The sequence below is a fragment of the Anoplolepis gracilipes genome, chromosome 12 (genome assembly GCF_047496725.1).
Source record: "Anoplolepis gracilipes chromosome 12, ASM4749672v1, whole genome shotgun sequence".
NCBI classification, from domain to species: Eukaryota; Metazoa; Arthropoda; class Insecta; order Hymenoptera; family Formicidae; genus Anoplolepis; species Anoplolepis gracilipes.
Genome location: NC_132981.1, coordinates 5,514,910 through 5,530,726, shown reverse-complemented (window position 1 = coordinate 5,530,726; position 15,817 = coordinate 5,514,910). Strand labels below are relative to the sequence as shown.

At 28.9% G+C, this 15,817-nt stretch overlaps 4 protein-coding genes across 6 annotated transcripts; 1 reads left to right on the top strand and 3 right to left on the bottom strand.

Annotated features, from left to right (window-relative positions):
• Positions 1–114: 114 nt before the first annotated feature.
• LOC140671660 (cytochrome P450 4C1-like) lies at positions 115–7,495 on the bottom strand. Of its 3 annotated transcripts, none has more exons than XM_072903158.1 (11): positions 6,187–6,343; positions 5,557–5,737; positions 5,295–5,407; positions 4,038–4,128; positions 2,928–3,122; positions 2,029–2,095; positions 1,691–1,817; positions 1,482–1,563; positions 1,286–1,398; positions 953–1,190; positions 115–563 (listed from the first exon to the last, which is right to left on the bottom strand). In XM_072903158.1, exons 2-11 carry the CDS (start codon positions 5,726–5,728, stop codon positions 223–225), a joined length of 1,539 nt encoding a protein of 512 aa, XP_072759259.1. In that variant the 5' UTR covers positions 5,729–5,737; positions 6,187–6,343; the 3' UTR covers positions 115–222. The 3 variants fall into 3 exon arrangements, with proteins under 3 accessions (XP_072759259.1, XP_072759257.1, XP_072759258.1); XM_072903156.1 differs by lacking the exon at positions 6,187–6,343 and adding an exon at positions 7,285–7,495 and having other exon boundaries at positions 116–563; XM_072903157.1 differs by having other exon boundaries at positions 118–563; positions 6,254–6,389.
• Positions 7,496–7,628: 133 nt separating this feature from the next.
• On the bottom strand, positions 7,629–8,554 carry LOC140671624 (uncharacterized; the record flags this gene model as incomplete). The annotated part of the gene is made up of 2 exons (XM_072903072.1): positions 7,629–7,858; positions 8,269–8,554. Coding segments are annotated over 2 exons (513 nt in total), but the record flags the coding sequence as incomplete, so codon positions are not given.
• A 728-nt stretch (positions 8,555–9,282) lies between these two features.
• Positions 9,283–11,511, top strand: LOC140671662 (uncharacterized). The gene is made up of 5 exons (XM_072903160.1): positions 9,283–9,365; positions 9,609–9,922; positions 10,147–10,563; positions 10,638–10,896; positions 11,083–11,511. Exons 1-5 carry the CDS (start codon positions 9,350–9,352, stop codon positions 11,391–11,393), a joined length of 1,317 nt encoding a protein of 438 aa, XP_072759261.1. The 5' UTR covers positions 9,283–9,349; the 3' UTR covers positions 11,394–11,511.
• Positions 11,512–11,674: 163 nt separating this feature from the next.
• LOC140671661 (aldo-keto reductase 1B) lies at positions 11,675–15,057 on the bottom strand. The gene is made up of 5 exons (XM_072903159.1): positions 14,732–15,057; positions 13,606–14,085; positions 12,910–13,116; positions 12,454–12,602; positions 11,675–11,806 (listed from the first exon to the last, which is right to left on the bottom strand). The coding sequence occupies exons 1-5, from the start codon at positions 14,804–14,806 to the stop codon at positions 11,764–11,766; spliced, it is 954 nt and encodes a 317-aa protein (XP_072759260.1). The 5' UTR covers positions 14,807–15,057; the 3' UTR covers positions 11,675–11,763.
• Positions 15,058–15,817: the final 760 nt, after the last annotated feature.

Sequence of the window (15,817 nt, the reverse complement as noted above, 5' to 3'; positions counted from 1 at the left end):
CGAATTCTTAGTTATGTAATAATAAAGCATATATTTATTTGATATTTCGTGATGTTTAAACACTTATCTCATATAACTTAATTATTATATACATATAGAAGTGTATAATATATACATAGCATATACGTTATGTACACAACGATGAAAAACATTCTAATTCCACAATCGAGAAACAATATAAAGATTGCGCACGATAAAAAGAAATGAATATTTGTTAATAAATTATTTCTTTGGCGTAAAATGAATGAATATATCTTCGCATGGTCGGAAAATGAGAGCGGCACTATATTCAATTACATCCATTGTTTTTACACTTTTTAATCTCCATTTTCTTAGAATAGCTGTTAATATCGTTTTCTGCTCGAGTAAAGCAAATCTCTGGCCGATACAGTTTCTTGGTCCAGCACTAAATGGAATATAGGCATATGGATTCCTATGTTTCGAATTTTCCGGAAGAAAGCGATCTGGATCGAACTTTTCTGGATCTGGCCAAACTTCTGGATTTGTATGCGTTAATCCAATTGCCGCTAAAACTGTAGTACCTTTCGGGAGCATATAATCACCTAAAATAAAACAGATTGTTATAGACTATATTCTACCATAATACACATACATAAAATTTTATATCGACAATTTTTTTTAATATAAATGCGAGACATAAAATAATAAAATATTTTTTATCCTAAATTTTTGTCGCAAATTAGAGACCGTCTAAATTTAATTTTAAACTATTGATCTTTTACTAAATATTTATTTCTTTTACTAAATATTTATTCTTTAATAAATCAGAAGTTATCTATCTTAATAAAACTATACGCTCTTCATCATTTAAATGAAAATATTACTGTTTATAAAGAATTTTAGAAATTTACAGATTAATGTAAATATCTTAAATATCTTAAATATCTCTCTTTCATATCTTAATATTAATAGAAATAGAATCCAGTTATACCCATTTTTACATCTTCCGCTAATTTCCTTGTGATCATAGGTACACTTGGGAATAATCTGAGCGTTTCTTTTATGATCCTGTCGAGGTATTTTAATTGAGACAGCTCTTTTACATTAGCTGGTGTCTCTGAATCTTTGAAAACTTTCTCGAGTTCTTCATGAACTTTTTCTTGATGCTCAAGATTATTGCCCAAAAGAAAAAGCGTCCATGTTATCGCAACTGCAGTAGTATCGTGGCCCTATAACATTATATCCTTACTATTTTATAACACTTACTTATAATTATATTATTTATCTGAATAAAAACGAGTTTTCTTTAAATTTTATTACTCACCTCGAACATGAATGTGTCAACTTGTGCCCTCAATTCATCATCGGTTAATGGAGCTTCATCTTTCTCATTCTGATCTAGTAACAAATCTAGAAAGGCTTTTCTCTTTCGCTTACCTAACAAAGTATTAATTTCATAAGAATAATTCAAACACACAAGCAATAAAAATATATGTATAATGATACTTTAATAATCACACCTATATCAATTTTATCATCCTCGTTTTCTGATTTGGCGAAATTGTTTTGCGATTGTCGCGCAATTTTTTTCTTACGTATCACCTAAAATTTATTATTTATCCGTTGTTAACTTGTTGAATTTATCCAAACAAAAAAATAGCGTAAATTAATTTAATAAAATTCTGTCGATATCTTAATTATTATAATGTATTATTAGCGTTTTTCTTGCCTCTTTTGTAAATTTATGTATTGTATCAATCACTGATTTATATTCTTTTCCTGAAGGCACTAAGTCGTACAACCAATCTGACCCATACCACGGTCGCAAGAGTCGATCAAATATTAATTTAGATCCTCTAAAAGTACGATTAAGACGTTAAACCGACACAATAGCAACTTTATGCTATTATTTTGTATTAATTAATTATAATACAAAATTATTTTAATTATATAAAATTACTGTTAATTCTTTCAAAAATCTGTTTAGTAAATTAATTAATTAATAATGATATTTTAACTATTTTATTGTTATATTAATAAAATAATATAATTCATAACTTTTCGGACCTATGAATTGTTGAAGTATACTTGGTTTCAATTTCTTGAGCATGTACATCCACACCCATTGCCGTTTCTGCAAAATAATAATTTAGTATCGTCATAACTCTCTCGTCAAAGTATGCTATGTTGCTTATAAATTTCAAAAAGAAAATAAAATTGATACTTGTAACTGGCGAAAATAATATAAAGTCGAATAATTAATTTTTTATACATAGAATTAATACCAACATAAAATTTTAATTGTATATATTTAAATATCTTCGAAAATAAGAGAGAAAGTTTTTATATTTAATCAACAATTAAATAAAATGTGACGTAAAATTGATTTTTTTGTGTCGAATTATATATTCATTCATGTTAAAAATTGAACATTATACTGGTATTGTAATCCGTGTTTGTACACAAGAAAAAGAATTTTGCTGTTGCAGCAAAACATTGCCACTACACATTCAATAAATTTCACTTTGTGAAAACAAACGGCATTTGATACAGAAATCAATTATTTGATATTGCAGGTAAAATTAATTTTCTCGACAAAACAGAAAAATCTTGTGTGTCGATTTTTGAATGTGAGAACACAAATATAAAATTGATGCAAAGTAATCTATTTTTTCTGTAAACATATTTTTAACCGTTGCTTTTAGTAATAAGCTTAGCAAAATAAGTGAAAAAATATATAAATAAACAAATGATTTATTATTTTAATGAAAGAGCTTGCCAATTCAGCAAAATTAAAATTTAATATAATTGATAAGTTTATTTATTATTCAAATAATTAATAAAATTTGCTATTACAGCTTAAAATATACTGTCAGCGAACTTTTTGTGTCTGAAGGATATTAGTATAATTTTATGATATATATATATATATATATATATATATATATATATATATATATTATTACCACATATAACGTCAAGAGTAACATTGTTAATGAATGGAAATATATTGATGGCTTTCCCTGGATTTTTTACTATCTCCTTCTCAAGACATTTTGTCAAGATCTCTGCTTTTTCGAACATAATCACAGCAAATTGATCCAATATAGTAAAATGAAACGTTGGCCCAATGAGTTTTCTATCATGGTTCCATTGTTTTCCTAAAATAGTATCAATCATATGATATATTTACATGTTAAAAATCGTAAAAGAAATAAAGAATATAAATGCGCATAGATAATACAAATAAAAATAAAAGAAACGAATTATTCAGTTTTGATCGCATTTTAGTTTTACTTTTCTTGTATATCGTCACTAAATATTTGAAATGTAAATAAGAAAAATTCTACAAATAACTCATTGTTAGCTCTCCAATTTTAAAATACTCGATAAATGCGGAAAGTAATGTTCCAGTGAAAAATTCAACTTTTTTTATAGCAATCAATAAAAATATTATAAAAATGAAATAAAAAAAGGAGGCAAATTATTATTAAAAAATTATTAGCGAAAAATCTATTAAGCAGAACATAATTTCTTGACACCATGTACAAATAATAGAACATTATTCTTATTTGTAAATACATACTAATGATCCTACACATTCTGACACATACTAGCGATGATTTCGGTACAAATCCAGAGTTTGGGGGTAACTTCCGGTTTGATCCTATTAGGTTATTCCTTTCGGAATAGAGGTGCAGTTTTACAATATTTTTTTGTTAATAATTTTTTAATAATGACTTACTCCTAAAAATACTCTTATACATTTCTTCTGCACGTTTACCAAACGCTCTAATTTACATGATTAATTGATAACAATGTAATATCAGTTACATAAGTAAATTGACACAAAAATAAGAATACGAAAAGCAATATCTTTTTTTTATAGATATATACATATGTATACTTTGCGTATTTACATTAGAATGACTTTTTTATTCCTTGAACTTTATTCCTTCGTCTTTTTGTGATTTGTTAAAGATTGCGCAAATTTATCAAAAATGTATAATCTACTGTAAACTATAATTTACTTTTCATTTTTAATGAGATATAAAATACATGTAAAAGACGTTTACCTGTAGAAGTTAGAAGTCCTTTACCTAACCAAGATTCCAGCATCTCATAAGGATATCCTTTCTCAATATTTACAGTGCTGGGTAAGATAATCTGTAAAAATGTGCTTAAAAAGAATATATCCGTATGTGTAATAATTGACTACATTTGTTGTACATTTTTTTCAAATTTTTAATTATTTTGAAAACAAAGTTTCGTATGCAAAAATTTTATTTCATATTTCAATTTATTTTTTGTATCTCGTTAGGTAGTTTTTTTGGTATATCATTAGATACAAAACATTCTATATAATATTTTAAGATGCAACCGATAATAGATCGCTAAAATGTATAAATTAACTTGGAAAGTGAAATTTGACCGTAAACTGTCTTGCTTGAGAGACTCATCAATTTTTTCTTATAATGCAAATAAAATATAATAAACGCAAGTATTATCTAAGTAGTATCTCTTAATCTGAATGTAAAATATATTTGTATCACATACAAATAATCTCAATACATTTTATTGTTTATCTAACAAAAGAAGGATTTGATAAACATCTTACGTAGAAATAAAATTATCATGACCCGGCAAATGATATTTTACACTTTCTTAGTAAAATTAGATCGATTATTAGATAGATAGCAATAAAAAATATTTCTTCAGAATATTAATTTTCTTTGCTCAAAATAATTTTGCTAAATTTTGACGCGCACGTGCGTTACACACACATACACACACACACACACACGCACACAATTATTTTGCTAAAATATTAAATTACTTCCTATTCTATAATCATCAAAAATAAATGGCAAGAAGCACTTTACTAGAAATAAATTTTTCCACATTATCAGTGAATATTTATATTTCTATAATATAAATAATATATTTCTAAATAAATTTATTTAGCATAATTTTTCTATTATACCAAAAGAAGTTTTTCTACTATAATATTAAATAATTTGTTTTAATAGCAAAATGTGGTCATTTTCATATACATATATGCAATAGCAACAAATATATTATTGACAACTAATAACGTTATTTATCTACGTGTAATTATCACATTAAGACACTTTTGATTAATAGTTATATATTATGTATTTAATAAATAATAAAATAATTTTTTTAATAATACGTTTATAAAAGTTTGCTCTATTCCATTATTACAAAAATATTGACTTTCTTATGATAATAAATTACTATTTGTATATTTGTATCATAGTTAAAAATATAATAATTCATATTTTACATTAGCAAGATTTTTTTATTCTTACCTCTAAAAATTCAGGTTTATAAAGATTAATAAATGGTTTCATGCCAAGCCAATGTATGAAAATTCCTTCTTTGCTAAAACGTTGCATTTGTTTCGCAAACCATTGTACACGTTCTGTGGACAAACACATAATCAAATATTCAATATTTGCTAATTATTTTACTGATTTAAAATAAGTGATATATGTGTCTGAATTTATTATTTTAAATATTTTGCTAAAAACATTTGTAAAAGCATGGTATTTTATTTATCAAATGTTTTACCATAGTCTCTCATTTTTATTAATTCAAATATCACGCCAAAAGGAAATCTGCCGCATTGAGGAATGTTTTTTAATTTTTGTCGTAGAACATACTGCTGATAAAGTGTCGATATAATTGCAGGGATTACTAAAGCAATGAATAAGGCGCATAGTATCAAAGAAATTAACTCCATTCTCGGAATCTGTGAATATATTTAACAGTTATAAAAGTGCATAAATTACTATTTAAAATAGTAAAGTAGAATTATATTAGAATCTTATATATGCATATATATAAATACATTTACAAAGATTTTATTGACAGATTTCATTGATACAATATTTATATCATTATTGTGATTTATTAACCGAGAATATTTAATAAAGATACTCTATTAACATAAAGATTAATATAATGTGTAAACACATTAATGCATATCACCGATCAAACTCGAATATAAAGATATTTCGTCGATAAAATATTTCTCAATTATTTTCGTATAACTCATTTAAATACAGAATCTATATTCATTATTAATCTATCATTGAAACATATAATATGTATTTAGACGGAAAAGCAAAAAATTATATAAATTTTTTTTTTAATTTTTACACAATATCTTTATCTTTTCTTGATTTAAGATATAATTACGAATATATTTGCGCATATGATATCTATTAGATATATCTCTTTCTCGCTTTGCGTTACTCAAACTCACGATGTATGTATAAATACACAACACAATACACAAGATCGTATCACTTATATTATTTGAGTTCTTCTCGCGAGCGTTTTTACACGTTTGGGAGAATATCGTATGGGTACTGATCTTTTATAACAATGAAAGAGATAAAACTGCTTGTGTTTGTGTGTGTGTGTATATATATATATATATATATATATATATGTATATATATAACATATGCAAATAATAATCTGATTGTCATTTACATATACATAGAATATGTAAGCATTAATTCTTAAGTGCGGATACTTAACAATATGCATAGTAAGCTTAATTTTAAACAACATGAGGCTTAATCATCATTTCTATCTCGTAATGATATAATGTATATAACTTTACTATATTGTAATCTTCTTGCATATTCCGTTAATCATGATTCTTTCTTTCAAACCGGTTACAATAATTACTTATAACTACTTTATCCTTGTTTTATTCTCAGAAAAAAAACTTTTTTTACCGGTAATTAATGTTCCAGTAATGATGTAAGCACACTTACGATAATAGAAATATATCGCAATTCTGCACAATATTTAAATTATTTACATAAATATGAAATATTTTACTTAAATATGTCAACTAAAGAAATGATAACTATTATTGCATTTATTTCAATACATTGAAAAAAAGTCGTCAACTTGACTAAACGCATCTAGTTAAGTATTGTGTATTGAAATAAATATAGAAATTAAAAAACCTTTTAATAAAACATTACACATTTACATATATACACAGATATTATACAACGCATGTCTATATGTAGAACAATTTAATTCATCAGGACGCAATATACGAGATACATAATAATGTTGGAAAACATTGTTATCACAGATAGAAAATATGTAAATTATTGGAACAAACAGCTTTCGATGCAAAAAAGCATTACGTGAAAAAAACAGATATAATCACATGAGAAGATAAACTTTTTTTCGTGTTGTCGTGATATTACAAATTTGTGTAGCTGTAAAATCTTATGTTGTGTTTAAATTGAAAAATTAAGTACATACCATTAACTTTTTAATTCATGCCTTTGTTATGATTTCAAATCCTAATTGTTATAATTTTAAAATCCAATATCTCTCTGTAGTATGAGGTTGTGCTGGGATGGTATCGAATTATAATCCAAGTATGCGTTCCAAACATGAACTGTTTTGTTTTCGTCAAACTTCGTATCAAATCTGTTTGCTTATCACAAATACAGTTTAAGAAACCAAGTAAGTTTGCACAATAAATGAAACAATTTTATTTTCACCAAAAATATTATATGTATAGTATATTACAATAAAAATCATATTCTCTTCTCTTTAAAAGAATATATATGTTTGCAATAAACGATGATGAAACTGATTGTGACTCAGTTATTATCAAACCAACGTGGCTCGATGACGTTGCATTTGACAGGTGGCAAGGAAATCGGCATATTCGACGGTAGTGACGTGGGTAAAAATTCTCCGGGCCACAGGTGAAAAGCGTCTACGAATAACAATCCGATCAAGACACCGCGAAATAGAGGTGCGAGAAAATTCGATAACCGCGTCTTGCTAGCTTTTTGCGGCCAGATAAACACGAGTCGGGAATCTCCTATAAGAGAAAAAAAGTGTATTTATACATATAATTTATTTTTCTCTTATTCATACTCTAAAAGAAAGATCATTCGTAGTAATAAATTATATTCTTTAATTTTCGTCTCGATTTAGCCATAACTCAAGAGAGGTGTACTGATGTTTACTATAATTATTTTATCTGCATATGCAAATATTTATATTATATTGCATAGAAAAGAAAATTCCGTAAAACCTTAACATTAATAAATGTTGAATGTGTATAAATTTCATTATAAAACCATTAAAACCGTAAAATATTCATTGAATTTGGATAATGCTACTAATTTAAAGGGGGGGGGGGGAAATAAATAATTTTAAAAAATGACAACTTTCATCTTTTATCCGCTTACGATTTAACGATAAAAATGGCTCGTGAAAATGTTTCACCTGTATTACGACGAATAATCGACGAGGTGACGCGACGCGGGCAGACGCCAGCCGGTGCACTAAAAATCCCATCGTCGATATAAATCTTTCTTCTTCGATAATTAAATATACGGCCTCGTCTCTGTAATGCGCGACATGCGAATTTTTCTTCCCAATTTGTGCAGACGGATCCCGTGAAGGTACTACCGGTGCTTTCTTGAAGAGAAATGCTAGTCACGGTTACTAGAGAGAAGCCGTCATCGTCCACGTCCCGACGTATCGGCTCGTCCAATTTACTGCATAAATGTTAATTTCTTTTTCTAAAATGATATTCTATTTGCACTTAACATTTGTAACATACAGGACCTTTTACATAATCGTTTTAAGTAAGTCACAGGTCGAAATGTTTTAGCTTTTTCATAAAAAAAATATGTAACAAACAAATAGCGAAAAGCTTGCATTCTTAATAAAATTAGAAAATATTAATTGCACAAATTGTGCAAGTCATAGGATTATTTATCAGAATGCCGAGTCATACTAAATAAATTCCGAGTCACTCTTTTCCGAATAATATCTAAAATTATATTTATACTCTTCATTGAGCCGAATGGCATCATCATGACTCGCTTGATGCGCTGCGTTCTCCAGATTTCAAATATCCCGATAATCTTTCGACTTCGGTTTGCAGAATTATAGTTGCTCAATCAATCAATGTTTGTATTATTCCGCATTTCGTCTGGAGGATACTAATCGCGACTGAGAGATATAAAAAAATCCTGAAAGAGAATTTAATTGACACGAGAACCCAGACCCGGACTTGTCACAGATTTCTTTTATTTCGTATATTTTCGATGTATTCGATACATAAAGATCGATCTAGATTTACTTCGATCACTCACGACTATCGAAATATCAAATTTTCAAAGATGCTACGATAATGATATTGTCGGCGGAAGCTATACACCTTTACTCGAAACTGTCATACCCGTTTTCCGGCAGTGATTCACTATTTCCATTCTTTTGTATTCCAATTTAAAAGTTTCAAGTAAAAATAATTCGATTCTTAATAATTTTATCATCATATTTTAAAACGTATATTGAAATGTCAACCAAAACCAGTGAGTAATTTCTGCTTAATTAACTATTAACTATTGACTCAAAAGATAAGTAATTAGCAGGAAAAAAGAGAAAGAAAAAAATTTATTAATTGCTGAAAGATTCTAATTAGTATATTAAATAAATATAATATATATATATATTTAATATATTTTAGAAATGTATTATATGTTATCTATAATATTTAATAATATATTAAATAATATTATATATTAAATAAAACTGGTATTTTATCTCTTTCATAGGTAAAGCTGTTGACTCATGTTCGCCTTTGGCGAATGTTGCCTCAGAAATCGAGGAACGTCAATGCGACTTGATCTGCCGCCACAGAGACCTTCGGAACAAAATCGTCACGCTGGAACGCTCCATCCCGGCTTTGATGGCATACAACCTGTGGTCAACCGAACGCCGAGAAGATGACCATCACCAAGACACGTCATGCGAAAAGGTGCGCAAAGTCGTGAACAAGTTATCATCGCAGCCGGATCCCGCCGATAGACTCCTTGCCGAATTGAGAAGCATAGTTGACGACCTTCATCGAGAAACGACAGAGTTGCATGTACGGCACGATTGACACATTCGACGATAAGAATTCTGGGTAAATTTTGCCAGTGTGCTTTTTTTACCGCGATAACAGTATCGCGTGAGCGATATTAACGCGTTATCATAGAACAAAGAGCCTTGAAAATCGCAAAATTAATAATTGTGAAGAAATCATAATAAATTCATGTAATTTTTAAAAATCTATCGTGACAATTTTACAGTCCCTTCTTATCGATGCAGGAAAAGATCATAAATGCAGATGTAAAATTAGAAGAAACCGGCATGCAGTTGGAATCCTTGGAACTGGCTAATAAGGAGATGGAGGAAAAACTAATAGGATTGCGAAATGAAGTGACAAGATACAGTACACCTAGCCTACACTCCATTCACTCTGATGATCTGATATGTTTGAAAAAAATTCGTCAGCTTGCCGAAGAGGAATTGAAGCTGAAGAACAGCATCAAGGAGCTCGAGAGCAAGGAAATCACGTATAGACGACAAATGAACAAACTACTGTCCTGCAAGAAGCTTCAACGCGATAACGGAAAGAAGACGGAAATAGAGAGAAATAGCAGAAAGCTATGGTGTCCGCTGAAAGATCGCAAACACGATGCATATGTGACAAAGAGGAAATATGCTCCTAAAGATAAGGGACGAGTGAGTAGAAGAAATGTAAATCACGTAAGATAGATTTTCTTCCATAATTCTATGCATTTCTTCTGATTTAGAAGACTTGTTGCTCGTGTGCGACGTCAGTAATGTTAATCGATTACGAGGAAACGTCGAAGGAATTGCTTAAAGAGCGCAAAAAATTCTACCCGCCGCCTTCGTGCTGCATCCCTCTGGACAATAGCAAAATCAAATCTCACGGTTGCAAACCATGTTGCACACCTTGCCAACGAATCTCTACCACTATGTTCAAATCCAAATTTCCCTATGCATCGACGAATCTTTCTTGCGAATCTCTACGTAGTGCCGTCTCGAAAACAGGCATATATTCGCCAGCTCATTTTCTACGTCGCAAATTTTATCTGGAATATTTTACATAAAATTTTTTACAGAATTATATAAAATTATTTTACATAAAACTCATAAGAATTTGAGTACCCTCTTTTGTGTTAAGATTAATAAATATGCAAAAGTACAAATAAATTACGTACATATAAATTTTTTCAGATGTTACACGAGCGTTCAAACGATTAACACAATCCTCGGTATCATGTGAGCTCGGCAAAACGTGCAATGAATGCAAGACTTCTGCTGCATGTAAACAAATTAATATCTGCAGATGTCAAGAAAAGAGCGTACGCGAATCGTCGACTACACCCTGTGACTGTAGCATTACGCTGTTAGACAAGACTCACCATCAATCGACAATGTCGGAGAAACTATATTTGGAATCGGAAATAGAGGACAGCGACAGCGATGAAGAGTTCTGCGACTGTTGCACTTGTGATTGCGAAATCACCGAAAATTCATCGATATGATTAATATCTAAACAATTATTCAATCACTTAATAAAAAAATACTCATTATATAAAATCATTTTATATATTATGAAAATATCTTTATTTCAATATACAATTAGATAAATTTTGCACAATATAATCTACAAAAGCTACAATAAATTTATAGAAAAAACTTCGTATTTTTGCAATATTATGAAATAATAACATTGAGGTTTCATCAATTTTTGATATGCATTTAGAAAAAAAATTCATATATTAATAATATATTATGTAAAATAATAACATTATATGATACATACCAAATAGTACTATTAACAGAAAGTATGTTTTAATGTAAAAAATTTAATGAAACATAGATATATTATATTGACTTCTAATTTTTGCTCTCTTAAAATGGAATATTGAAAGGATAATAAGGACTGGCCTCTCCGCTGAAAATAAAAAACAAAAAAACATTAATGCATGCTGCAATTTGAGATATCAATTCTAATACTACATTCTATATACATTATACAGGGTGTCCGGTAATAATTGCCCGACCTTTCATGGATAGATAGAGTAAGTCAAACCGAATAGAAAAGTCCTCTACCATTTTGCGATCTTCATAATAATTAACGAGAAATTAATTTTAAAAAATTAACAAATCCGTGCGAGTACAATCGAGCGACAAGATCCATTCCATTACTACGCGGTTACTAAGTGCGCTGCTCATACGTAGCCATTGCCAGTCGCAGACCGCTCCTCCTATCATTCACTGCAAGCCTAGTAACCGCGTAGCAGTAGGATGGGCCTTCTCGCCGCGCGCTTGTATTCACGCGGATATGTTAATCTTTGTTAATCAATTTCTCGGTAATTATTACCAAGATCGCAAAATGGTAAAGGACTCATCTATTCGGTTTGACCTGCTCTATCTGTCCATGAAATGCGTCGGGCGATTATTAGCGGACATCCTGCATAAATATATTCTAATATACATAAATATATTTTAACAATATACTTTATATAAAAAGTGTAATACACTCTATATAAAGGTATAAAATATTTTTATAAATAATAATGTATAATATTGAGATCTTACCCAGTTAATGGTACAATTCGTCCATTGCAATCAAAGGTGTCAATATATGCAATATCATCAGATGAAAGTTTGAAGTCGAATACTTCGCTATTTTCAGCAATTCGTGATTTGGTAACTGACTTGGGAATCACAATATGGCCACGATCCAACTATAAACAATTATTAAAATTATTTAAATTTAAATGTATTAATATATATATAGTTATCAGTTATGTCAAAAATCATAAATATCATGAATTCTAAAATATAAATTTAAAAATTTGCAATTATGTTTAATGTATTATAATTATCGAAATATATGTCAGAAATAATATATATATATAAATATCATGAATTCTAAAATATCAATATTAATATATATATATTAATATTATAATTCTAAAATATTAATAATTTAAAAATTTGCAATCATATTTAATGTATTAATTTATCAAAAAATGTCATATAATAGCATACTTGATAACGTATAAGTATTTGCGCAGGTGTCTTGTTGTACTTTTGTCCAAGCTCAATTAATTTCTCATCTTGCAGCAATATTGGATCATCTGGCTTCGCCCATGGCCTATCTGGTGATCCGAGTGGACTGTATGCAGTAATGAGAATGTCCTTTTCTTTGCAAAAATCTGATAACTGCTTCTGTGTTAGGTATGGATGACATTCAATCTAAAATAATATAACAATTAGAATATTTATAACAAAGAGAACTCTATATAAATTTCTTTTTATATAAATGCATTTTATATAAATTTGATAAATTAAAGAAAATTTGATTATGCTTATTAGATCAAACTTTTACTTTTTATGAATAGAGTATTATTTTAAAACAATTTGTAGTTCCCTGGGAATAAAAAGTCCATATAAAATTGGCTATATATGGATTTTGTCAATATCTGAGCATATCTTGCCAAATATAGTTATATGATGATAATATGATAATTAAATAAAATCATATATATCATATGATTTTATTTAATTATCATATAATATCATATATGACTATACTTGGTAAGACATGATCAGATATTGACAAAATCCATATATGACCAACTTTTTTTCTCGGGTCATTATAATATTAGTGCAATTATATTGAATTATGTTGAATTAAGGATTAATCTCTTTGAATTTTCTTTATTGTTATCATTCTTAATTTACCTGATTTGTAACAGGTTTAACAGATGCATTCTCAATTATTCTAGAAATTTGCTTGGAATTGAAATTACTGACTCCAATATTTTTTGTCAGACCTTTTGCCAGCACGTTCTCCATAGCCTTCCAAGTATCCAGATAATCTACATCACTCAAGCTAATGCCACCTTCAGTTGTAGGAAAAAGGGACTCTCTTTCCTCTTCATATCCAACTGGCCAGTGGATTAAATAAAGATCTATATAATCAAGACCAAGATCAGCTAGTGTTTGCTTGATGGCTGGCTCAACCAGATCGGGTCTGTGGAAGGTATTCCATAACTTGCTGGTAATGAACAGATCCTCTCTTTTCACAACACCTTCTGCTATTTTTGCGTGAATAGCAGTACCAACTTCCTTCTCGTTTCCGTAAACGTAAGCACCATCAATATGCCTATAGCCGATATCAATAGCATCTTTTACAGCTTGGGTAACTTCACCTAGTTTAGACTGAAATAAAATAGTTAAATTAAAATAAACAAAGTTTTTGACCATCTTGAAATAAATTCTCTTTTTTAAGAAATTTCTATAATAGGAATATTCTGTATATTATATTTTGGAAAAATAAGTAGAGATAGTAAAAGTAAAGATAAGATTTTGAATTAAGTTAATTCTTATTTATTTCTAAGTTAATTATATTACTTTAATAGTATTATGTAACATATCACAACTTGTTATTCATATTTAAATTGAAACATATGATATGATTGTGCAACATATTTGCATTTATGGCCAATAAAAAAAAAAAAAAATAAAAATGCAGTAGAATAACATAATTAGTGCGCAAATAGTAAGTCGTATATCACATTAGTATTCAACAGTTTCCTATAAAGTCTACATTAATATATATTTTCCTTATCTCTTATCTCACTTTACAAGGTAAAGATATGAATAGCTCATGAATGTTAATGACAAAAACTGCTGTTAAAATTTAAAAAAAAATCCTTGTTTGTACAAGAATGTCTCTCTCTCTCTTTGTATAGATTATTCTTCATCTTGACAAAAGAATTTTACAAAATTCGATCTAACAAGGAAATTACGTACGCCGGGTATGAAAAATGTCTGGATCGCAAAAGGACAATGAGATGTTACTTGCCTTCCAGGTCCCCAAACCGAAGATTGGTACTTCGTTGCCGTTGTTAAATTTCAATGTGGGTGCGTTCAAAGACATTTTACACAGAGATGTCGAACGTGCCGGTTCGCTACACAAAGGCAGATAGTTTGAATCTTGAGAGCTGTGACGAAGAGACAACTAATCCCGACCGATGCTGCACAATGCTTACAACTTGATTCACAGAATTCTTTTTATAAGTAGCCTAACCCAACCCAAGGAGACTCAGACTAACCGACAAGATCGATCTTACTCCCACAAAGACGCTTTTATATGTTTAGTGGCGCAATCGCAGTGATAATATATATCTTTCAAATTTTTATTATGTGTAAAACGATATTCACTCGAAATTATTCCATTCCGTGCTCGAAACACTCAATTCTTAACAATTATTAATTTTGAAGCAATTTTTATTTATTTTATTTTTTAATAAATATTGTTATTTATATATATGCACGATTGAAACATTTTGAGTTTATCGTATATAGAATTATATAGCATTTTTTTATCTTGAAAAATGCAACATATTAAATTCTTTACTTTGGCTTTTACGTCATGAGAATCTTGCGTAATAATGATATCACACTGCTAGACAACACTTATATCAACAGTACATGGTCAGTAACAAACTGATTCGAATGACTTATTTGTAGTGGTAGCTGAATTCGCTTATGGCAATCCAACGCTGTGGAAAATTACAACGATCGTTGAGGAACATTTGGAGCAATGAATCGAGCTCTTGACGATTCGATGACGGAAGAACAATATTTTATTCATAGTAGTACAATCTAAGAAAGTCACCCAGATCATTATAAGTTATACATATTACTGACACTGAGATTATAGGCTGAAAATCTAGACATATAGAGTGTACACATGCTATGAATTATAAATTATTTGCAGTACTAGCAGTGAACGCAATCTATATCATATATCCACAAAGTACATATATTTCTTGTCTCTAATTATTATTACTGTATAGTTATTTGAAATTTATTTTATTTATAATTATATATTCCAATGGGATAGATAATTGTCTCTGATATAAATTCTACAATTTTCGAATTATCG

Excerpts from the sequence above, each read along its gene's own strand:
- LOC140671660 (XM_072903156.1), bottom strand. Across the intron at positions 2,096-2,927 it reads TACTCTTGACGTTATATGTG|AAACGGCAATGGGTGTGGAT; the intron begins GTAATAATATAT and ends ATTATTTTGCAG. Across the intron at positions 1,191-1,285 it reads TTGACACATTCATGTTCGAG|GGCCACGATACTACTGCAGT; the intron begins GTGAGTAATAAA and ends ATAATGTTATAG.
- LOC140671662 (XM_072903160.1), top strand. Across the intron at positions 9,923-10,146 it reads GAGAAACGACAGAGTTGCAT|GAAAAGATCATAAATGCAGA; the intron begins GTACGGCACGAT and ends TTATCGATGCAG. Across the intron at positions 10,564-10,637 it reads CTCCTAAAGATAAGGGACGA|ACTTGTTGCTCGTGTGCGAC; the intron begins GTGAGTAGAAGA and ends CTGATTTAGAAG.
- LOC140671661 (XM_072903159.1), bottom strand. The coding sequence starts at position 14,806 with ATGTCTTTGAACGCACCCACATTGAAATTTAACAACGGCAACGAAGTA. Across the intron at positions 13,117-13,605 it reads TTAAACCTGTTACAAATCAG|ATTGAATGTCATCCATACCT; the intron begins GTAAATTAAGAA and ends ATATTATTTTAG. Across the intron at positions 11,807-12,453 it reads CGAATTGTACCATTAACTGG|CGGAGAGGCCAGTCCTTATT; the intron begins GTAAGATCTCAA and ends TTTTATTTTCAG.